Here is a 24,794-nt window from a genome sequence, read left to right on the forward strand (position 1 = left end):
TCTCTTGTTCAAGCTATGTGTGAACAGCAGAAGCAATAGAGAAAGAAAGGAGGCAAGACATGCGAGGTGGTTGATAAGCACCTGCCTGAACCAAATCGTTTCAGCCATAAGTTCCTCAATCTCAATTATGAATTCCACAATAAATTAAAAATTCCTAAGATAAATTGGAGCTTATATGAAAGGGAGCTAGTATGAAAGGCATCCAGTAACCAGGTAAGCTTCCAGAGCCCCTCTGAAGGGAATGGTTGGGCAACAGCTTAATGTCATGCGTCTCATGCTTGAACAGAAGTACTGGAAGATGCTTATTTTGCTTATTTGTTTCATAGGACTGCTTACTGTATCAAAGAAACTTTTTATCTGGGACAAGTAGAATGATGTTCTTACTTCAGGAGACTTGGGTTTTCTCCTGATCATAATTCTTGTTATTTCAAGCTAATATGCAAAGTACTCGATATTTCCATGTGTATGAAGACACTGTTTGGTATCCACAATTTACTAGATGCATACATTGTGTATATGAAAATATATACTTTATGGAGTTCTTTCATCAGTTTGACATGTGTTAAAATTGTATACAAGACGTATATTCAATCTACATGCATCACGCTAGTAGAGTTAGGCTATAAATAATATCCTCTGCTTTGTCCTTTATAAACTTTTCAGATGCGAAATAATATACTGACTATTAATGTTTCCAGGCTTTGCTCTCTGTACATGATACTGTTGCTCAGAAGAACTATGATCCTGTCTTGCCCCCCATGCCTGACGATATTGATGAGGAAGAAGATTCAGTCAAAATAATCAGACTCGTCAAAAACAGGGAACCATTGGTAAGTAACCCCGTCTTCTGTTTTGGGTTTTTATGTTTGCGTGTAGGGTGGGGAGTGTTCAGATTATGAATATGAATGGGTGACATTAACTTGAAATGTGGATAGACGGACATTACGCATGTTTATTCATAACGTTCAATAATACACTTGTGAATTCCATTTGCAGTCGTTATGAGTAAAGCACATGAAATGAATAGTAAGAATTTGTTCATTCATGGTGTTTGAGCATTATATATGTGGGCCAGTCTGACCATTTAGATCAATAATATTCATCTTTTATCTTGAATTCAAATCATGAACTTGTTTTAAAATGAGAGACGGAGAATGAATCCCCAAAGAAATCTTGACCTTTGTTGTGAACTGTGCCTGTTAGCATTCATGTAAAAAATGTGACCTTTCGATACACTGAAAAGAAAGCATAAAAACATATTTTAAAATACTTGAATTGAAATCTGGGCAAATTTAAGATGTCTGTTGTTGTACTTTGGATTATGAATACTAGAAAGTTAATATCTTCATGGGGATATCTGGAAAAATGAAAGGACTAAACCTAGGTTGTATTACAAGAATATTAAAATGCTTTACTGATTTGGCTATTTTTATTTGCTGTAGAGTGGGAGTCATCTTGTATAAAGTTTAACTATATTCTTTTTCTCCTGCAAACCAGTAAGAGCTTTGTTTTATGTTGTACTGGATATTTGTTTTAATGGATAGCAATCCTGAAGAAATATCTGCAAAGTTACTTTGAGAAAGCCGTGGTTCTGTACTTGAGATTACAGAGGGAGAACGATGCCTCTGTTTGACGTACAGGGGTAGCTTGTCCCACAGAAGATACCTTACTGTCACTCTTATTCTTGATGGATTTCTGGCATCAATAAACAGAAAATAAGTTTTGGTATTGACTGCCTGTAGGTGCCCATGGGCATAATTAAAAGTTTGACCACCTGGAAAGCTTTTACTTTGTTTTAACAGATTTAAAATTTTGTTACCCAAATATTTAAATCACAGCTTTAAGCTTTCCTTTTTTTATCAAAGAAATTCTTTGAGGAAGAAAACAAACTTGCTTTAGGATGTAGTATCAGAAAGAGTATTAATTCTGAAAGGTGTGAAGAAATTTGAACATATAGTATGAGATGAGTTCTAATTGAGCAGCTTATTTTTATTGTTAATGAAAACACCCTTATTGTTGTTTTTTCTTGAATTTGTCAGAAAAATCTCAATCTTCATTTACATAGTTTCATGTTTCAAACATGATTTGCTACTAAGACTTTTGTGAGTTAAATACTATAAGTTAATAGTATCTCAAAGTGAACTGGATAAATAGCAACTTTGAAAACAAAACTGACAGATTTTTCTAAAAACTTATGAGATATATACACTGTATATATCTCATGTATATATATATGTATATATGTATATATCGCTTTTGAGATTTAGGCCCTCTTAAAGGGACAAATAGAGTTGCCTAACCCAAAGGTTATCCTTGGGCTGTTCCTCAGATTCCACTCTTGCCCATTCACGCCAGTGGGATACTAAACTCTTCCAGGGGCCTGCCTGTCTGTTGTGGTTTAACCTCGGTAGGCAGCTCAACCCCACCCAGCCGCTTGCTCACTGTCCCCAGTGGGATGTGGGAGAGAATCAGAAGGATAAAAGTGAGAAAACTCGTGGGTTGAGATAAAAACGGTTTAACAGGTAAAGCAAAAGCTGCAGGCAAGCAAAGCAAAATGAGGAATTCATTCACTACTTCCCATTGGCAGGCAGATGTTTAGCCATCCCCAGGAAAGCAGGGCTCCATCATGCTTCATCATGGTGACTTGGGAAGACAACATGCCGTAACTCCAAGTGTCCCCACTCTTCTCCTCCTTCCACCAGCTTTTATTGCTGAGCATGACATAATACGATATGGGTTATCCCTTTGGTCCGTTGGGGTCACCTGTCCCAGCCATGCCCCCTCCCAGCTTCTTGGGCACCCCCAGCCTACTCGCTGGTGGGGTGGGGTGAGAAGCAGAAAAGGCCTTGACTCTGTGTAAGCACTGCTCAGCAATAATGAAAACATCCCTGTATTGTCAACACTGTTTCCAGCACAAATCCAAAACACAGCCCCATACGAGCTACTATGAAGGAAATTAACTCTATCCCAGCCAAAACCAGTACAGTCTCTCAAAAGGTCCATCCAGCTTAGTACAACTGCTGTGCTAAGGAGGTAAGAAATAAGGGGGTTTTTTATTATAACTTTCTTTTACTAGACAGAACGCAGCCATGGAAAATACAAAAAAAAAAAGTGAGATAACTCACTCTTCAGTTTGTCAAGACTGTTCAGTGTAATTACCAAGGCGAAAAGAGTATTATAAAGGAATCTGTGATAGACTTATTACTAGGAAAAGGCAAAGGGCGGGAGCTAATTTGCAGCCTCCAACTACTTGAGAGTGGAGAGCTCACAAGGACAGTAGAGTCAAACTCTTCTCAGCAGTGAAAGATGCTAAAACACAGGGCAATGGCCACAAGTTGCAGCCCTGGGAGGTTTAGTCTGAGAATTAACAAAAGCATTTCATTCAGTGGGAAGTACAGCACTGGAGCAGACTGGCCGGAGATGTGCAATTTCCAACCTATTCCATAAGGCAATGGGTGACCTGATCTGGCATTGACAGTAGTCCTGCTCTGAGCAGGAGATCGGCATAAATGACTTCTAAAAGCTGCCCTTCAACCAACGTTTCAAAGATTATAGGTTATCTGTAGGGGAAAGGACTATTTGTGGTCTCTCCAAATTCCCAGCCTTTCTTGATGTTTTATTTTGGTTGGAGAAGAGCTTATGGTGAGTTCTGTTTTGCATGTTAATTGTTCTCCAGGAAGACTTCAAAGAATAGCGTATAGTGTCGTCCTCCTCTTCCGTAACCCACCTTCAATCCATTTTAACATCGTTAATGTCAAACATTCTTTGTGGCAGACTGATAGTCAATTATTGTTATGACACCACCACCACGATACATAACAAACCTACTGTTTGTGTCTTTGCCTTCCCCAGATTAATTTTTTTTCTTAGGTAGGGGTGAGAAAACATGGATATTAATTCAGATAAGGTCTTACCAGAATATGGCATGGCAGAATAAATAAAGACAGGTTTATGCTAGGTATATTAGATCTACCGCATCTATGCTTCCTGAAGTTGTTTTACTGAAGAAAGGTTATGCCATGATCTATGTTTACTAAACTATTTAAAATTTCATTTTCTATTTATTTCCATGTCTTTTTAACGGTTTTTCCTTCAGAGCTTGTTCTAAAGTCTTGGATATTCTTAGCTGAGTACAGATCCAAAGAGTCTCTATGTATTCAGTTTATCTATTCACTATTCTCCAGTCATAAAGTCTGACTTCCACTTGCATAGTTGTATCAGGATTCTTGCTACTGAACTTGAGATTGGAGGTACCATACAATATTTTTTCTGGGATGGAGATTGTCTGGTTTTTTGACTTGAAGATACTGAGCGCTCTGAACTTTTCTTTCGCCTCAGGTACATTTTCATTCTCTATTTGTACGCAAACAGTAGAGAATATTTTTCTGCAAAATAGTAAGCTTTACATCAGCTGCACACCCTGGAAGTTCTGGAATTGGATATCTCCTTTGGATGACTTTCAACGGTACTCTCTGTGAAGAAAATTAGGCACTCTTAACTTCTTTGGAATATACGGTTGGACTCGATGATCTTACAGTTGGACTTAATGATCTTAAAGGTCTTTTCCAACCTAAATGATTCTATGATTCTATTCTATATCTAGTGACCATTTTTATATAAAAACTGCACACGTTTGCTCTTGTACTTGTTCGTGCTTTTCTCTGAGTTAAGCACCTCACCAGTGTTCTGAGCCAGTGTTAATCACATATTAATGAAGCCTGAGTTCCCTGGAGTAATCATCTCAAAAGAGAGGGAAACACTAGTGACCATTTTTATATAAAACTGCACCACGTTTGCTCTTGTACTTGTTCGTGCTTTTCTCTGAGTTAAGCACCTCACCAGTGTTCTGAGCCAGTGTTAATCACATATTAATGAAGCCTGAGTTCCCTGGAGTAATCATCTCAAAAGAGAGGGAAACACATGGTTTGTGGGAGGGCCTTCTGTTTGCCAGATTTCATCAGTTCAGAAGTCATTGCTGAACTTTCTTCCAGTTTTTTGGAAGAGATGATTTAAACTTTTTGCTAATCCTTCCACAGTTGTGTGGGGTTTTTTTTTTTCCCCCTAAATGCTCTATTAGCAAATGCCATTCTAGTAGTGTCTCGCTCAAGCGAGGTGAAATTGTGTTAGGACGTTTTATCTGAACAAAGTAATTTAGAACATCTCGAACCTTACGTAAAGAGAAGTAGAAACATCTCTTTTCAGAGATAGTCCAAAATTCACTTGGCTATAATTAGGCTTTTTGTCAGATAGCTTGGAGGGCTTTTACTTATGCCTACCTCTCCAGGGCTTTTTCAGCCACTGCCATGTTCCTGGTTAGCGTTCCTGATATCCGAGGTGTATAACCACACTGCCAGGAGTTCAGTTCCTGGCTCACACTACTTCCAGCTCCCAAATGATATTCCAGGTTTGTTACAGCTGTCATGCAGTTATTCTGAATAGGATGCTTCTTCATGTTAAGATGGTTGCTTCTTTGTCACACAGATTCATTTCACATAAATTTAGCCATTTGAAAACTCTATGCTGTGTCTGTAGTCAAGAGAAAAATAGGCAGCTCCAGAGAATGAACCATGCAATCTAAGATGCCTGCCTTAATGAAAGGATGATTCATTCTCCGGAGCTGCCTATTTCTTTTCATTAAGTATAGGAGGAGCCTAGACACCTAGCTTGAACTAGATACCTGATTTTCATAGCTGAACTTGGGTGAAATGAATTGTGATGATTTAGGAGTCGTTTACATGTTCTGCCGATGCAAATTCTACAGCTCTTGCTTGCCTCTCACTCTGAGTCCCTGTAGCTCAGTTCCTATAGTGAATGAACCCAACTATTTTATAGGTGGGATTAATTTGGGTGTAGGGACAGCTTTAGTGTGCATAGTCTACATGTATGTGGGTATCAACTTTTAAATAACTCTTCACTATAAGGTAGGTAACTGATATTTGTATTTGCATTTTCAATAGAGAATGAATTAAAATAAGGCTTATTGAAGTACTTATTTGCATTCAATGTCTGCATGTGCTTTTGTTTAACAGAAAGGTATGCAAAAATATTACCGATGTTTCAAACTCTCTTATTAGTAATTTATTTTACAGGCTAGTCTTTCTTTCTTTAAAAATAAAGGCTTATAATGTTTATATTCTGGAACCAGCAGATAAATGGATGAACTAATAAAGATCACATCTGTGAAACCCTGAGTAATGCTCACCAATCAGTGTTACTACATTAAAACTGAAAAAAAAAAAACCCAGCCCAAAAAACAGTGAAAGAGCCTTGCTGAAGGAGCTTGTATTATTTTTAGTGCTTTTGCATGGTACACCTTTAAACATTTTCTCAGTCTGATCACCATATGGCTCCCAAACTCCTTATTTTTCCCTTTAAAAGTATTTTAAACTGAGCTATGCTATTACATCTGTATATGTCTCATTTAGGGTAACTTACACTTTTGGCTAGCAACACTGAAAATATTTTCCAGCTCTCAAGGTCCAGTCTAACCTTCTTCCATTTTTAAAGCTCTAAATGAGGAGCTGCCCTGCACATGTAACTGAAAGTACTGGAGCTGAACATCTCATAAGGAGAAACTCTTGCCAGATTATATATACCTCATAGTTTAAGCAGGGCTGGCAGCAGTACGAGAGAAACTGCTTTTTCAGAAAATCAACTCTTTGGGTTTTCAAAAAGAAATTCACTTGTGTTTGATGATTTCTTTTTAAGTATTCTAAATTGGGAGGGAAGGGGAACTTAAGGAAGCCCTTTTTTTCTTTGTGTACTATAGGTACAGCAAAACCACATAAACTCAAATAGTGCTTTTCATGGGTCTGCCCATTCACTTTGAGTTTGCCATAAAGGAGTTACTGACAGTGAGCTAACTTGGGTTAAATAATTTCCGTGTAAATTCCAACTTGATTTCCTGCTGATAATTCCAAATTACCTGTTATCTTCACGGAGGCATCTTTCAAATTGGCTAATCTGCACTAGGAATTCATTTTGTGCCAGCACATTGGTAGTGATAATCCCATAAAGCATGAAGTGACCGTTCCACTTGGACAAGAGCCTTACCATTACTTCCAGATGCTGGCTGGGTCAATACTGTGGTCTTCAGTCCCACAAAAGTTTTTTCTAGGGTCTGTCTAAAAACAAGGTGAAGTGAAGTACCCGTTTTCAGGCATCAGCGTTAGAGCCTGGGGTAGCTGGGTGATCACAGTGGAAGCCTGTCAGTCATCGCTTGCCTTTTGCATTCGGTAGCATTTAATAGTGTTGACTTCTAGGTAAAAGGCATAAAGCCTTTCCATTCAAGGCTTTTTCCCTGATTAATTAGGAGAGCCTCTGTTTTATGTGGACAATATAGTGGAAATGTCCTGTATTTATATTTGGCTCTAACATCCTAACGCTACTTTTTTCTTTTTTTCTGAATATATCCATCAAAAAGATGCTTTGTACTTTTAAACAGATGTAACTTTCCAGGTATTAATAATAAACTTCATATTAATAGCTGTTGCTGCAAGGTCAGAACTTAATATTGAGATATAGGCTAGAGGGGTTAATGCTTTGTTTAATATTCCTAATGATGCGCAATTCTTTTTGCACAGAAGTCTAATCATGAGTTTTTAAAATGAGATTAGCTGCAGCTAAATCTTTATCTTTTTGAAACTCTGACTCATTTGAAACTGTAATACCAACAAATGCTTACCGATATAATTATGTTATAAACAACGCATAAGAATAAGGCTGGCAAGTTGCAGAATTACTTTGCTTATGGATAGAATGTCATACTAATAAATTTAAGATGTAAAATAAAACACAAACACAGCACATCAATTTTGCTGTGGAGTGCTGGCTACTGTTAAAGTTTCAGCCAAAGAGAATATTGTGTGGTGACTGGTTTAATTTTTCTCTATTTGCAATAAATGCAGCTTGCATATAGTAAAATATAAATTAATCTCCCTTTTTTTGTCCTGTGCTGTATTTCCATCTTAGAGGCAGAGGGAAAGGGAAACAAGTTTATTTACAGTCAGTAAAATTGTTAACTGTAGTAAAACGTCACCCCCATTATTTACTTGTACATATTTCAGCTTCACATCCATGGAACACTTAAAAATTGAAGTAGTGATAAACATGATGTTCATCTGTAATCTAAACAAATATAGAAAGCTAGCTGTAAAAGGCATTTAATTATTCAAGGAACTTTATAAAATACTTCTGTACCTTACTTCAAGCACAACACTTACCTGATGGAAGGAAATTGTAACCACTCTCTTGTACTCAGCAGTGAAGTAATACTGTTCATTCACTAATCAAAAATACGGAAATTTTCAGAAAATTTACTTACCTGCCAGAGTCCTAAACATCTCTGTTGATTAACAAAGTTAGAGCTATCGCAGGTAACTAACTACATTGGCGTGGCAAAGTAATCGTGTGCGGATAAAAAGCTGTTGGCCAGGAGTTGCTTTATTTGTGGTGTTTTTTAAAAATACTGGATCAAATAACCTTTTTGGAGGTGATTATACAGTACGACTTATCTAGCTAAAATCCCCCTCGTTATTCTGCAGATTCTGCCTTCCAGAGCAGGGCCAGCATTCCCCCCTCACTGCTTCCCGTCTGCCTGAAAGGACTGGCACTGCAGTTTAGGCAGCGGCTCCGTGCCTCCGCTTCCCTTCCCTTCTCACTTGTCACTGCTGCTGCCTGCTGCTTCCCCATCACCTTGTGCCCCTTTTCAGCGCACCCTCGCAGTTCTAGTTACAAAGGCATTTTTCTCATCTAGACAGCTGTTCACTGGAAATCTAACTACATGATGTCATTTTACTTAAATGCCTTGCACGGTGTTTGTGTAATGTATGAAAACAGTCATGACTAACTCAGGAAATGTTCCCCTCCTCTGCATTTCTGTCCCGCGGGTATTCCAGGTGAGCCCTGATGTGCAGGGGCATTCCTCATTCGTGTTTGTTTATTGCTAACAATGTAAAGCAAAACTATGATTAGTGGGTACACAGGCAGTTCTGAGCACAAAGTGCAACTATTACGAACGTGGATAAACTTTTTGTACCCATAGTATGTAACTTGGCCTGTTTTAATGCAGGAAAAACAATTATCAATTCTTAGTAATAGTTTAGTATAGTTTTAGCAACAGACTCAAGTAAGGTATGCTGCTGTTAACATTAAGTCAAAAAGTAAACTTCTTGTATCATTTGTCCAAACTGCATGAGTCAGTTCTGAATGGAGAAGTCACATTTTAATAGGACGGTAATAGAGCAACATAGTTTGTATATTCTTTTCATGAGCAAGTATCATTTCTGGCTTACTCACACATTGATCCGATGTCAACTTTTTGCAGTTTTACATAGCAAATGTTTTTTTAGTGTAGTGAATTAGAATTATGGTAAGATTAACCAAATAACTTTTTTTTTTTTTAAAGGGGGCTACTATTAAAAGGGATGAACATACTGGTGCAATTGTGGTGGCCAGGATAATGCGTGGAGGAGCTGCAGATAGAAGTGGTAACGTGTTGCTGTTTTCCACTAGCCATTCAAGTTCTATAACTGAGAAAAAGATGAGATAAAATGGGAGCATTTTGTACACACAAAATACATCACTATCACAAGCAAAAGTATTTGGGGTTTGGACAGCTTTCCAAAGTGATATTTCAGTACTGGTGAAAGCATTGTGTGCCCAGGTGGCCAAGAAGGCCAATGGCATCCTGGCCTGTATCAGAAATAGTGTGGCCAGCAGGAGTAGGGAAGTGATCGTGCCCCTGTACTCGGCACTGGTGAGGCCGCACCTCGAATACTGTGTTCAGTTTTGGGCCCCTCACTACAAGAAGGACGTTGAGGTGCTGGAGCGTGTCCAGAGAAGAGCAACGAAGCTGGTGAAGGGTCTGGAGAACAAGTCTTATGAGGAGCGGCTGAGGGAACTGGGGTTGTTTAGCCTGGAGAAAAGGAGGCTGAGGGGAGACCTCATCGCTCTCTACAACTCCCTGAAAGGAGGTTGTAGCGAGGTGGGTGTCGGTCTCTTCTCCCAAGTAACTAGCGATAGGACGAGAGGAAATGGCCTCAAGTTGCGCCGGGGGAGGTTTAGATTGGACGTGAGGAAAAATGTCTTTACTGAAAGAGTGGTTAAACATTGGAACAGGCTGCCCAGGGGAGTGGTGGAGTCCCCATCCCTGGAGGTATTTAAAAGACGTGTAGATGAGGCACTTAGGGACATGGTTTAGTGGGCATGGTGGTGTTGGGTTGATGGTTGGACTCGATGACCTTAGAGGTCTTTTCCAACCTTAATGATTCTATGATTCATGCTGAATTTTTTTCCCCAGTTCACTTGCAACCAGGTATCTTTGAGTTAGCAGATACAGGGTTTTTTTAAGATGTATCATGGTTTGTTTCCAATTGAAGACATCCACTTAGAAACTGTAGGATGTGCCAAGATTACAACCTGCTGATGGAGGAACTCAGGATGGCTGAATTATTTTATATTAGTACATCCATTTGGAGTTCCAGCTGGTAATTCTCAAAATACCAGCACATCCTTGACTGCCATTGTTTCATTTGGGATGCTGAAAGTCTGAAAGAACTCATGCAAGAGGTCCTGAGTTACACTCTAAAGGGCCTCTTTTCATTGAAGAGAATCTAGGACAACTGTGTTTCACACTTGGCTGGGGTAATGGAGTAAATCTAGATATATATTGTTAAATTAAGAAGCATTTGTGCCACAAATTAGCACTCATAGCCTAAGTGATCTTTGCAGTACTTGCAGCTGTGTAGCAATAAGAAAGTAGTATGAGTAGAAAAAGAATTGGTACAGGCATTTTTCAAACATCTGCATAAAAGTGTGGAAGAGTCATAGAGAAACGGTACTAATTACTAATTTTCAGGAGGAAGGAAGGGAGGTGAGTAAACCAACCATCTCAAACTTACCTGTGAGGACAGTAACTGTTGTTGTGTTCACCATATATTCCTGCTTTTAAGTTAGAGCTTAAAGTGGATGAACAAGGGAGAAAAAAGCTGAATGTTAATGGCATTTTTTGTATAATACGTAGCTACTGTTTAACAACTCCTCTTTGCCTTCTGTAGGTCTTATTCATGTTGGTGATGAACTGAGGGAAGTCAATGGGATTCCCGTAGATGATAAAAAACCTGAAGAAATAATACACATTTTGGTAAATACCAAACATTTTAAAATTAATTTAGGGGAGTCAAGAAAAAGTACATAGACTTATAATACAGGTGTATTTCTCAGAAAAAAGTATATTCTACAATAATGCCTTTTCTCCCAGCGCTATCATTTACAAGTCTCTCTCTTAAAGAATGATTTTCCACGCATTACATATATATGCAATTACAAATTACTTGTAAAGAGTTAATGACAGTAATATGGCTATAAATATGTTGCAGACCTCAGTGTATAATCTACAGTTTTTAAGGCACACCATGATCTGTTGAATTCAAACTATTTTAAATGTATTCATTAATAACGCATTAACTCCATGTGAAAATTAATTCATAATAGAAGTACTTGATAGAATAAATTAACTGGTATATTAAAATTGTATTTTATATTGATTTGCAGTATATAGCCATATAAATGATTATGTTTGCACTCCTCTGAACCACACGATCTCTACAGCCAGCCTAATTATTCACTTATGGAGCACTACTGCAAATTAAGTAATTTAGACTTTTTCAGAAATATTTAATATTTTTACGGCAAAGAAAACCAATGAGAGTCATGACAGCTCTTTATAGTCATGGTGTAGGCATTTCTGTATACATAAATACCTTGCTGTCCTGCTGAATTGAGTGGCTGTCTCACGGTTTTGGTTCAATAACTGAGATGATTCATTTCAAGTGTTAGCCCACTGGTATTCATACTTGCTTTCTGGTTTTGTGTTCCCTACAGAAACATATTTTCCTGAAAAAATTAATATTTAAAAATATCTAGAAACACAATAGCACTAGAAAAGGTGTGAACAATTTCCCTATTTATCTCCTCAAGGTACAATATAAACATCAAAAGCTAGTTAGAGCTTGTTTCAAAAGTAACAGAATTATTGATTCCAGTCCTACGGCTGGTGAAATAAGAACTTGGCTGCTGCTTGTCAAACAGTGAGCTCTTGGATCACAGACATGCCGGCAGAAGTATGTCTCGCTTGGTAGTGGACAGGCCTGTTTCCATTTTGCTTAAATCGTTGGCTGTCTCTTGCACTCTGCTAGTTTTATGAAACTTGTCGGCTGCATGCAATAGTAGCAGAGGCTCCAGCTGATTAGCACTTCCTTCAATAGCAAAATGTCACTGAGGCAGTGGGAATATATTGTGGTTAATAAGTAAAATGCAGCCAGACACACTTTAAGTGGGATATAGGGAAAAATGAATGGATGAGGTGGTTGATGATGGCTAACTTGTTTTAAGATTTATAGTGGAGGGCTTTTTTCCTATTTAGTACACGTAGTCTATTCAAAAATGTTTTTCTTTTCTAGTTTCTTAAAGTTGCCAGAAGAATAAATCCCCCCCCCAATAGTTTTATACGATAAATATGGCACAAGCCTGTTTGAGTTTTTCTATCTTTTTTTGAAAAATGAAATGTTAGTTGGATTTTTCCAGGGATGTCCAAACTGTGCCAGGAGTCCAGCAGTTGCTTCTAATATGCATACATTTTAGCTGTAGCATTTGTTCCTGCTTTCAGTGCAGAAGTGGGACCTCTGAAACATGCAGGTCCTAGTTTTTAACAGTCCATCTCTGCCCACCAGTGAAGCAAACAAAACTGAGAGTTTCAAGTGGGTATTTTAATCTTTGCAGTGCAAAGTTTGGTATGGTGAAGCTGTCAAACTCCATGGATCATGCTTGGGAGAGGATAGATTCATTATATTTGAATATTTTTAAATTAATTTGAATTTCTTTTCCTTTTAAGATTTCTTTGAAACGTACAGCTTAATTCTCAGTGCATTTTCTTTTCAAATGTTCACCAGGCTCAGTCTCAAGGAGCAATTACATTTAAAATTATACCTAGTGTGAAGGAAGAAATGCCAGTGAAAGAAGGCAAGGTAGGCAAGACTGTTTCAGAAGCTATTGCAGTAACTGTTATGCTGAGGATACGTATTGTTTGCTTGGATGACAGAACCAAGAATGTGATTTATGCCTCCGGACTGAGTTTTTCTAATGTGACCATGTGTAGCGCACCGCACACTTCAATACTCACATGCTGGATTTACAAGTGGGTGTAACATGGTTCTTAAGCCCTAACTCTACAGCCGTGAAGTTGACATAGGTAATCTTCAGCCTTCTGCGAGGACCTGGCTTGCTTCCAAGTACTCCTTTTCTTCCGTCGTACACTGGGTAGAAGACATTTGATAGCACCTTGATTCAAAAGTACTTTCTCTTCTGTTCCCCATACGGGCACACTATTCACCTGCAAAGTCTTATTTGCCTTGGATCATAGAGCCTTTACTACATTGGGATTGCAGTTGCAGAAGTAATGAATTTAACATTCCCATATGAACTTCTAATGTTAGACGTCCAAAAGGATGTTTTACAGCAGTAAACGTTTATCGCTTTACATTATTTAGTTCAATGGTTTTGAACAGTAAAAGCAAAAAAAGGGAGATACCTTTGGCTTACGTTTAATATTCTGATTCTAAAGATAAAACACCGTTTGTTTCAGATGTTTATCAGAGCCCTATTTGACTATGATCCTAATGAGGATAAAGCAATTCCTTGTAAAGAAGCTGGACTTGCTTTCAGAAAAGGAGATATCCTTCAGATCATGAGCCAGGATGACGCAACCTGGTGGCAGGCCAAACACGAAGGTGATGCCAATCCCAGAGCAGGCTTGATCCCTTCAAAGCATTTCCAGGAAAGGTGAGCTACTGAGAAGCATAGTTTCATTATTTTCTGTAATAAGAGAAGACACTTATTTGCTGAGTTGTTAAGTTAGCATAGTTGTCATATGTAATGCTCGTAGATTACATGGGTATGATAAACCTGCATTTGCAGCAAGACAGCTGAACTTGGAAACCTGTTGCTGAAATACTTTGGATTTCCTTATTTGTCTGGCTAGAATTAATAATGACAAAAACTGATAGGATAACACTGATCCAGATTGAAAGAAAAAACATATGGAAAATAGCACATCAGTATCTGTATTCACACTGATGTACTATGCAGGAATAAGAACTGCAGCAGGTTTTGGAGAGCTTACAAAAATTTGAGGCTGAGGATTTAATTTTTGAGATTGTGAATAGATTGCATTGTTTTAAGTTAATTTCTTATAAAATCTTCTGCATATTTTGCAATAGTCTCATGATGTTAAGTGTTATTCATCCCAAACTTGCAGTGAAAACTGAGGAGTTTGTGTCTTTCCCCTGCCACCTCCCATTTTATAGGAGATTTGCACTAAGACGACCAGAAGTGCAGATTCAGCCACTGAAGATTTCCAACAGAAAATCATGTAAGTTTGTTAACCTGGAATAGAAATCATACTTCTGATCTTGAACCTTATAAAATAGCAGTTTGTTTCAGCCCTGTGACTACAGGATTCATTTCTCCTGGGCACAATAGCTTCTTGATCACATTGTATCAGTAGGAAAATAAATAGAGGAGCTGAAATTAAAAGCTTTAAAAGCAGCTAACAATTTTTCCCAACCCTCTGACTTTGTTTTTGAAGCACCGAGCCCAATTAATGTTTTGATATATAATATTTCAAAGGTTGAAGAGTGTTCTTTTCCTGTTTAAATAGTACAGAATTGGCTCAACAGTTTATATAATTTGGACTGCATCAATACAGTGAAATTTATATTGAGAGTGAGATAAAAGGTCGGATAGTCTCCCCTTCTCTCCCCCACATAGTTGGTGATTTTTTTGTGTCTTATGAAGCAGCAGAAATTTTTATAAGCCAGGACATTCAGTTCTTTGACAGGCTTTCACAGAACCACTTCTTACTGTTTTTTAAACAAATTCATTCTTAATAGTCTCTGCTTTTAAATACAGTAGTTGCACAATATAAGAAAAGTAAGCTCTAAGAAAGCGCATACATCGAAACAAATATTTTCTTTCCACTGGAATCTACATCAACATCTGTTTTAAGTATTATTGCATATTTTACTTGACCTGTTATTTCTTTCAGTTGTACAGACTCATAACAAAGTGAGTACAATGTAAGAAACTATCACGCTTCAGTAGGATCTAAATCTTAAGTACAAACATGTTTGTGAGTTCAACTAGAAATATTCAGACAGTGGTCTAAAATTTCCAACCATCTTTCATTCTCTACCATTAAAACAAAAAGTATGGATATTTTGGCAAACAGTAGATGCTGGCACACTAAGTGCAAAACTAAATGCTTTTAAACTTTAAAACTTATCACCGAGGTTTCTGCTGCAATTTTCCTAACCCCTTGCTATGGCTTTTGTGTTCTGAAGTTTGACAGTTACTGTGTTTTCTAAAAAAGTATGGATACTATGGCAAACAGTAGATGCTGGCACACTAAGTGCAAAACTAAATGCTTTTAAACTTTAAAACTTATCACCGAGGTTTCTGCTGCAATTTTCCTAACCCCTTGCTATGGCTTTTGTGTTCTGAAGTTTGACAGTTACTGTGTTTTCTAATAATCTGCATTTTCTATCTTTCATTCCATTTCACTATTTGATTGTGTGCCCTAATGCTATTGTTAACTCCAAGGCCCTTGATTAGCTTTGTAATTACAATAACAGACTATATGATTGCACTATAGCTTTTCTAATTTACACAGATCTTAGAAACAAAGAGGAGCTCCTCCAGCTTGTAGTAAATCTGTTGTTTTTCTAGGTTCTAGGTCAAGTTGCTCTGCCCCTGTTTTGGAAAAGTCTCTGATCCCAGGGTATAGCTATTTCTCTCTGTCCACTGTTCTTGAATCTGGATAATACCCTCAGCAAGAGCCTTCAATTAATGTGGCACTGGTGCTTTTGAAGAGGTAAATCAGCTGCTGCAGAAAAACTGCATGATTCCTTTTGTAATGGACTGCATCTTTTTAGTGACCTTCAAGTGAAAGGTTTTACAAGATGCATCTCACCTTTCCAAATAGGCAGCCTGAACTTGATCGGGAATTGCCAAAATTACAACCCAAAGACGACCCACAGTACGATGTCTACTATTGTTGTCTCTGCTGTCTCCGCTGACTTTGCCTTAACTAGCTTAAACAAGGGAGAAGAGTTCCTCTCTTCCTCCCCTTTCCTTTAAAACGTGACAGAGCCTTAGGGCCAAGCAGTATGCCTATTATCGTTCTCTTTTAGACTTTCTTTAAACAAAGCAAGGTCCAGCTAAATACCATCTAGAAGGCAGTGGTGCCTCTTGAAGGAGGAAAGACTGCAGAGTAATGTAGGTTTGTCATTTTCTCTCTTCCCCATTTCTTAGGACAATCTGCTGCTACATCTGCCAGATTTCCAGGGAAGAGGGGAAGTGCTGTTCTGAGTAGAGGTCCATCCCTTCATTCAAAGACTAAACATGTTTTTAGTGCTGGGAGGGAATTCAGATCCTTCACAGAGGAGGCATTTTAAGGACCAGAATTCAGCTATAGAAAAAATGTTGTGAGTAGGATGTTGCTCGAGTTGCTCACAGGAGAACCTTCCACTTGCTTGGCTTTTCAAGATGATTCCACGTAAGCTGGGAAACTCCGCGCCCTTGTGATCTTTCTAAAGTTAGGCAGCTTTTTCACGTTACCAAGCACGGCAGTGAAGCTGTGAGATGCAGAGGCCGTGTGTGTATTTGTGCAGAGCAATAACCTTGCCAAAATTGGGAGATGCTGGAAAATCATGCATTGCTCAGCTGAACGAACAGCATACTGCCAGTATCGGAAACATGTAAGGAAGGTGACATAGAGAACAGAAAATTGGAAAGGACTGCTGGGTCTTATTTTTTTTTTTTTAGCCCTTTTCTGTATTGTGGGGTATGGCCCACTGATTATTGTCCTCTAAAGTTTTATTTAACAAGTTCCTGTGTAAGGAGGTGGGAAATCGGTAACGCTTGATTTCATCTGATTCTTTTTTAATCCTGTACTGCAGGCCTTCAGCTTGATATAGGGTTCTCCAATGTTTGGAAGGGTAATTGTGTGGGGAAACTGATGTTCTGTAGATCTTCCTGAACTAGCTGTATATAGAGGGGTTGCTTGCTATTGCAGTTGATCCCATCCAATCGTATGACCTGAATTTCCTTAGCAGTTTGGAAGGAAAGGGCAATTTGCCAGCTGATATTCGTATAGCTTCCCGAAGACAAAAACCTGTTGACTTCAACAGAGCTGCTAATAAAAGTCCCTTTCCTGACAGGACTGGGAGTTGCACTAGGAAGCTTTCTTGAGACATGGTAAGTAGCACTGGATGTCGGCCTGCTCTGTTCAGTCAACTCATTCCACAGGTCCCATGTTTTGTAACGAGGAAGAAACGTGGATACATGCCTTTGTTTTTAATAGGGAGAATCAAGGAGAAATATTCTATTTTCTTGGATACCAATAAAATGTGAGTCAGTTCTGGTTTCTTCGGTGGGCTTCCAGGGTAGTAGTATCCTTCCGCTTGAAAATTAATCTAAAAATTAGTCAAAATCGCATAACATACAGGAAGTATTCTACAACTTCTTTATTTCCTCTCTTTTCAAGCCAGTTCTGGAATTGGGAAGGACTGTTATATTTATCTAGAAAGAAAACTCTGAAACATAGTCAGTAACTGTATTCACAGTAACATTAACGTCCATCAGAATTTGCTTTGATAATTAAGTATGTTTCAAAACCTGCGAGGAGCTAGATTGAATTACTTTTGGGAAGCCTTCTTTCTATTTCCAATTTTGATTTTTTTATACTTTTCAGCATAGCAATGCATGTTGTGTAAAGTTGTTAATCTGTACACATATTTGTGTATCATAAATTTGGAAGCAAAAAAAGTGAGTCAGTAACTGTATTCACAGTAACATTAACGTCCATCAGAATTTGCTTTGATAATTAAGTATGTTTCAAAACCTGCGAGGAGCTAGATTGAATTACTTTTGGGAAGCCTTCTTTCTATTTCCAATTTTGATTTTTTTATACTTTTCAGCATAGCAATGCATGTTGTGTAAAGTTGTTAATCTGTACACATATTTGTGTATCATAAATTTGGAAGCAAAAAAAGTGGACTTTTTTGGTGATGCTGATCATGCTTGTATACGTATGTCAAGAAAAGGGAGTAGAGGATATTTTCCAAGGAACTTTTTCATAAGGAATTATTTGCACTGAAAACAACAGAAACCCAACCTAATTCTAAACTATTAAAAGGATCAGCTTATAATAGAAATGCCAATTCTTAGTTTCACTTTATAGCCAAGTCAACTTGTTTCATTGTGTCTATATGTAAAGTGAATATAAGTAAAAGTAAATCCTTTAGCTTTGTGGAAGATACATACGTACGCCTCTCCCAAAATTTAGCTATTTTCTTGAAAGAGATAAGAGAATCTTTCTCACATTGCACCAGTCAAAGTGAAAAATCTTTAACGTGTACACTGGAGGAGGGGACAAAACAATGTACATTCCATATTAAAAGGTAAGTGAAATCACACTTCTTCATTTGAAAATGGAGAGGGTGCATAGTTTGATGGTATCTGGGCGTAAGGTGGCAGGAAATTGATAATATAGATGGACTCCACGCTGATAAGAGGCGATTTTACATCGAGAGGAAGACCCAGAAAAAGTAGGAATAAAGAAATAAAGGGAAAAGCAGGGAGGTTAAACTTCATATTGAGGATGAAGAAAAGAAGAAAGTATTGCAACAAGGGCAATGGAAGAACAGATGGACAAAAGCTGCCCATAAACCCCATTAGGCAAAATCCCACAGAGGATGGGCTTTGAAATTATTGAATTAGCGCAATTAACAGTATTATGCAGGAGCATTACTATAGTCAGTATTTGCACTGTAGTTCAGTTGTTTCTTGATTCCGTTTAAATCAAACATTATCATACTTGTTAAAGATTTTGAAATGGTGAATGCAAAAATTACTAATATAAACTCCGACGTGTTTTGGGTTTTTTATTATTGGTAGAAAACCTCAATAAGTTCAACATTAATATTTGATGAGTTTTAAAAGCATGAGATAAGTGGCAGTTAGATGTGCTGACCTGCTGACAAGATTGATAGTGTTACTTCCCAGGCTCTGAGTTAGTGCAGAAATGATGGAGGGATACCAAACCTCTCAAGCATTTTCAGCATTTTTCTCAATATTTAACAGCAATGACTTTTCAGCAAAAAGCAGTATTGCTTGTGCATTAATACTATGGGAAAATTATACTGGGGAAAAAAATGATAAGAAAAAGCAGCATAGAAAAGAAAATAGGAAAATGGATTGAAAGTAAAGGAATAGAGATGCATGAGATCGTGTGAGTAGGACTAACCCTTCGCGTGCTGGGACGGTGAATGTGCAGTGTACCTGACGTGGGGTGCGAGGGAGCTCTGTGGGATGCCGAGGGAGGTACAGTACACGTGCCTGGCTGCATGCAATCAGCTTTGGTGTGTCTGAGGTTGTGAGCCATGGCTGATGCCAGCTCCGCAGAAACCTGCTTACCTGGTATTTCTCAATAACATTTAACAGCATTCCTGCTTTAGGAGGTCATCTTAGCTTGGGCACAACTTTGTAGCCAGAGTTGGCTCTGAGTTTTCCTATCACTGCATCCCAGCTAATTAGGAGTGACATGAGATGCAGTACGGGGAGGAACTCATTTGTTTAATAGTTCCCAGTCTGTTAACTTGAATACAAAGACTACTCATGCTCTGACTGTAATAGTCACTGCCAACAAACGTGGTCATTCTTGCATTTGTAGCTTACTTTAATTTGTAGATAAAACACTGATCACCTATTTTTTTGAGGAAAAAAAAGTAAATTTCTTTGAATAACAACCAAATAACTTACTGTTCTGCAGTTATTATAAACTACAATAATCGGCCAAGACATTATATTCCTTCAGCATAATTTTGCTTTCACAGTGGTTACTGTGTTTATTCTTATGTTATATATGTGTTGTCTCTGGTATGAAAATTAATGGTAACTTTATATTTTATACTAGTATAGCCTGAACTTCTGTTAACTTGTGCAGTGTGTGCATATGTGTATATCTACACCCTGTGTGTATAGTTATATATAAATATGTATATGTATGTAGCATATGACAGAGCTGTTCAGAGATGTCTTTTCCTTGAAAATACATTTGTTCTGTATATTTGATGCTAAATGTAAATGCTTACTGTGGCAAAGCCATCATCATATAGTTTTTCTAGGGTTTAAAACTCATTTTACTTTCAATTTTGATTTACCGTATGCGATTGTGTCGTGGCACTGTATGAGCAAGAGAAAATATTTAACTGCATCCAAATGGTGTTCATTCAAACAAGATGTAACCCGGTTTATCCATAGATGAGTGTCTTGTGAATTGAAGATCTTGTTCTGCCAACAAAAGAATTTAAACAAGCTAAAAGAATGAATGCTTTGTACCACTTGTATTTGAAGACCAAACGTTTAGGATTAATGTATAGTAGGACTCTTTTGCTTGTTATAACTGCTGCACAATCTTAACTCTGCCTTTCTTCTCAGTATTTTCCTGTGTTCATACTTGAAATTTGATTGCTCACCTGCAGGTAGTTATGAGTAAAAACAAAAAAAAAAACCAGACCTATAAATTAGCACATTAGCATCTTTGTTCGGAAGTCTCCTGTCCTTACAAATATTAACTTCCTGCTACCACGGAGAAATTAAGGAAACCTGAAGCTGGATGACATTTGAGTCAAGGTCACATGAGACAGAAGTGGAAACGGATCTCATAAACTCTTGCTCTGTCCTGCACTGCAAGACTATCCTTCTTCATTTTCCAAATTATCTTGGTAGAGATACTGTTATCTGATGACGTTAAGAGAGGATTAAATTAGATCACCTTAAATTTCCTATAGCATGAACGTATATGTAGCGTTCGATCTACAAAACCCTATAGGATAAAAAAACCTGCAAAACAGTATAAATGTCGATTGCTATGTGGGGCTGTTCATCACTAAAAAATCTGGAGTGTTTAATATATTTGCTGTAATGCAGATCATTGCACATCACAATTTCTTGCTTACTAGAGTGAAATAGAATTTAAGGGGTAATGTAACTTTCTTGTGATAAAAAAACTAGAACAGAGCTGTTGAATCTAATTTTAGACTGAGAGACATTTAGATAAGATTCTTTGATGGAAATATTGTTGAAAGAAGGTCAGCAAACATTAAAAATTTTAATCTGGTGCTGGACTGTTGCAAAGAGTTGAGGAAGTTCCTGGAGTGGCACTGGTTTTGAGCTTCATAAGTAATATAATTTAGGTGAGGCCCCCAAAATCAAATCTAAATATATTTAAGTTAAAATACATACAAAAATACAGCGTATGTGATACTGTTTTGCATTGTTATAGTTTAGCGTATTGGCTACGCTGAAATCTTTCTAAAATGAATAAAACCACCTACTTCCTAAGCTTCCATTGCGCTTGTGTTTCCTATTTCTTTTTCCCATTTATGTCTTGGTACTGCTTTGTTGTTGTTTCATGAGCCTGTTCCATGACTATTTTCTCTGTAACTTCCTCTCCCTTCTTATCACACTACATTTATTTGATTGTATTTCTTCTTTTCTCAGTGTTTTATTTGCTCCATGTTGCCTTATGTTTTTTTCATTTTTGTCACTGCTTTTATTTTCCTGCTTCCCGTCAGATTTCCTTCTCTTTACTCTGTCCTCTTTTAGTCTCTTATTTGTTCCTTTCAGATAAACACTTCTATTTCATTTCTCACCCCGCTTTAATTTAGTAAAACTATATTGGCCTGAGAAGATCTACCCCAATTTTCCATGTCTCTAAACTTTGAAACTTCAGGCATGTATCTGCACATACCTGCTGCATGCGTACAACTGCTGCAGACACGCAGAGCTGTATTAGTTAGCGGTGAATCACAATACAAAGTTTCCTGGCAAATAACCTCTGGCTTTACTAGGGACAGGTAATAGCCCTGATAAAATTCCTGGTAAAATTCAAATTGGGACCTACATGTTGATGACTGAGCTGCATGAAGCTATGAAGACCCACTGATTTCCCACATCTTTTCGTTATAGATTGTTATGTTCAACCTTAGGAGTAGCCCAAGAAAGCCAAGAGCAGTATTAAGAAGGAAGATTTTTAACAAAACACAAAAAGTTCAAAACTCCTTCATTTTATCTCAGCATTAAACCTCAGCTTGTAGACATTTTGGCTTGTGCTCTCTGGCATCAGCTGGCTCACTTGGGAATCCCGATGTCTTTGATTTATAGCATGGATGATACAGACCGTTCCCTTTCCTAGCAGGGGTAGCCCAGAAGCCTGCGTTCCCTTCAGCTGTTCAAAGCCCTGCTGCTGTAGCTCCACCATCTCCCATACTTGCAGGTCTCCTCCGAAGGTCTGCAGTGGTCGGGGTTGAGTGAGTGTATACCTGTGCGTACATACAGACCTCTTTTTCTCCTGGTCCAGTCTTTCATGTTCATAGATGAGGACTTGCCTGTTTCTGATGATAAAATAGCAAACAGAATACTTTAAAATGCACAGTCACTAGTTAAGTTAAATAACTTTGTTGAATTCAGGAGACTTTTTAGATGTACTGACATGAACTGGTTTTGAGCATTAGTGACTTTTTCCCAGGAGATAATTTGCAGCCTATTGACAGTCACGGAAATGTAAATACAGAAAAACTTGTCATACATATCGGGAAGTGTAAGAGGTCTCAGCGCAGAGAAGGAGAAAGAAATAGTACCTGGAAGCCAGCCTACCATCCTAGGTCCAGCTTCAGGGCGTTTGTCACTTCAAGAATTGGGAGCTTTTAAGGTCAGGAGAGGAAGAAGGATCCAATGCTTTCACTCTCAACTCACAAAACTGTCGGCACTCTTTTAAGGCACCAGATGTGGTCAACCAAGCAGTGCTCACCTTAGAGGACTTTCCAGCCTACCAAAACCATATGGTCACCTCACGTGTAGAAATAAACTTTAAACAGAATTCAGAGAAGTCTTCCAAATTAATATTTTAAAACATAAGTCCTCCAGAAAAAAGGTATGAAGAAATGATGCTGCAAAATGATTCCTCCCCTGCCAGAAGAGACTCTTGTATCCATTTCATGACATGAAATGGGAAAAGGTCTTCTATCTAATCAAATAGGCAGGAGAGTTTCAAGCTTGCCTTTGTTTGGTACATCAGTTACACATGAAAGATGTTAAAATACCTCTTGAATAATTTCTTCACGTTCTGAGGAAAGTCATGCTTCATGGAAACACTTTGAAATATTTGTATTTTAGGCACGTTTACCCAGATTCCAAAGGAAATTTGAATGAGATATAGATTGTAAAATCTCTATACAAATCTAGACCTTAGTATATCTTTGTGAACAAAAATTCATTATATATATGTTACTTTTCTGTACAAGCCCAAAGATGATTGCAAAAATGTATGTTTTCCACTATCAAGGAGGAAAAATTCATTGACTTACTATAGGTAAGCAGAAAGTCTTAAGTAGATCTATTATATTAGGATAGCGTCAGAGAAAAAATGACAATGTATATAAATTCTTTCAGCATTTTTTCAGCTAAAACTATATAAATGTTAAAAAAAAAAAACCACACCCCTCCAAAACCCAGCTCCAAGGGCAGTAGCAGCTGTTGCTATAAGTGCAGAAAAATACTGAGATCATGTTTATGGTAGTGATTCTTAGAAATTCTAGGTTAAGACTGATTAAATGGAATTAACAAACTTTGCATTTAATATCAAAGAGACCTTCCATGACATCTAGGTAAGGTCATTGCTAACAAATGAGTAGTGGAGGAATCTCATATAGGAAATTGAAAGTGCATGTAATATTTCAATGTCTTTTTGGGTCCTTTTCTAACTGAGTGTAGTTAAACATGTAAGTTAAACTCAGTGCCAGTATGTTGGTATATGACTCAATATAATAGGTGCTATCAAGAGGATTTTAGAGTAGCTTACATAGCTAAATTTTTTCCTATTTATGAAGTATTAAACAATAATACTTTGTTTTTTTGGCTGTTCTAAGATGAGGAAGCGGTTGAGTGTGGTAGGTGCATTTTTCTTCTTCGATTTAACTTTTCTTTCTTAAGTTATGTTTTCACTCCATTTAATGATTTCCTTTCCTATTTTTCCTTTGTGCTTCTCAGAGGAAATTGAAGGTACATGTACAAAAGTTTCCCTGCATAGCCCAATAATTTTATTTAGCGAACATGTGTTTAGAATTAAATTGAATATAGTCCAACATTTCTAAGAGATGTTATACATATAATGCTTTTATATTGTCACCAAATACATTGAATCACTTTTTTTAAGTAGATAAAAATACCAGAATATTCCTAGTTGCTTCATGTAAAGATCAGTAATTTGGACTATTGTTTTAAACTGCTTTCTCTCTCTCTCTTGAACTTTTGGAAGATATGTATAGAAAAGTAGTATCATAAAATAATATTAGCAAAACTTGGGTGGGCTGGGTTGGAAGGAGATTGTTCCGACTTAATTACATGGCCATGAGAGGTCTTGCATTTCTAATTAATACTGACGAAGCGTTTCTCTGAGATGGTAGAAAGTTCATCCATGTAGTATCATCTTGACTGTTTTCCCTCTGAGTGTAGCCGGTTACTGTTATGCTTGCAGCATATGTTAAAGTAATAGCAGCTGATCTCTTGTATTTTTTTTTTTCCTACTTAAGAGGCCTTTGTTTATAAAGGCATTAGAAATTGTAGCTCATATTTTTGATCAAAGGGCCTCTGGCATGTAAAAATATACATTATAG

At 37.6% G+C, this 24,794-nt stretch overlaps 1 protein-coding gene across 2 annotated transcripts in view; it reads left to right on the forward strand.

Annotated features, from left to right (window-relative positions):
* MPP7 (membrane palmitoylated protein 7) overlaps window positions 1-24,794 on the forward strand; it is a 117,948-nt gene that overhangs the window by 66,264 nt on the left and 26,890 nt on the right. For both annotated transcript variants that reach the window (XM_019471007.1, XM_009275195.2), the window contains 6 exons: window positions 699-830; window positions 9,407-9,488; window positions 11,058-11,143; window positions 12,951-13,025; window positions 13,643-13,839; window positions 14,364-14,428. In XM_019471007.1, the coding sequence (XP_019326552.1) occupies window positions 699-830; window positions 9,407-9,488; window positions 11,058-11,143; window positions 12,951-13,025; window positions 13,643-13,839; window positions 14,364-14,428 (637 nt within the window). The remainder of the gene's footprint in view (window positions 1-698; window positions 831-9,406; window positions 9,489-11,057; window positions 11,144-12,950; window positions 13,026-13,642; window positions 13,840-14,363; window positions 14,429-24,794) is intronic.

Source organism: Aptenodytes forsteri, unplaced genomic scaffold (genome assembly GCF_000699145.1).
Source record: "Aptenodytes forsteri isolate BGI_AS27 unplaced genomic scaffold, ASM69914v1 Scaffold336, whole genome shotgun sequence".
Taxonomy (NCBI): domain Eukaryota; kingdom Metazoa; phylum Chordata; class Aves; order Sphenisciformes; family Spheniscidae; genus Aptenodytes; species Aptenodytes forsteri.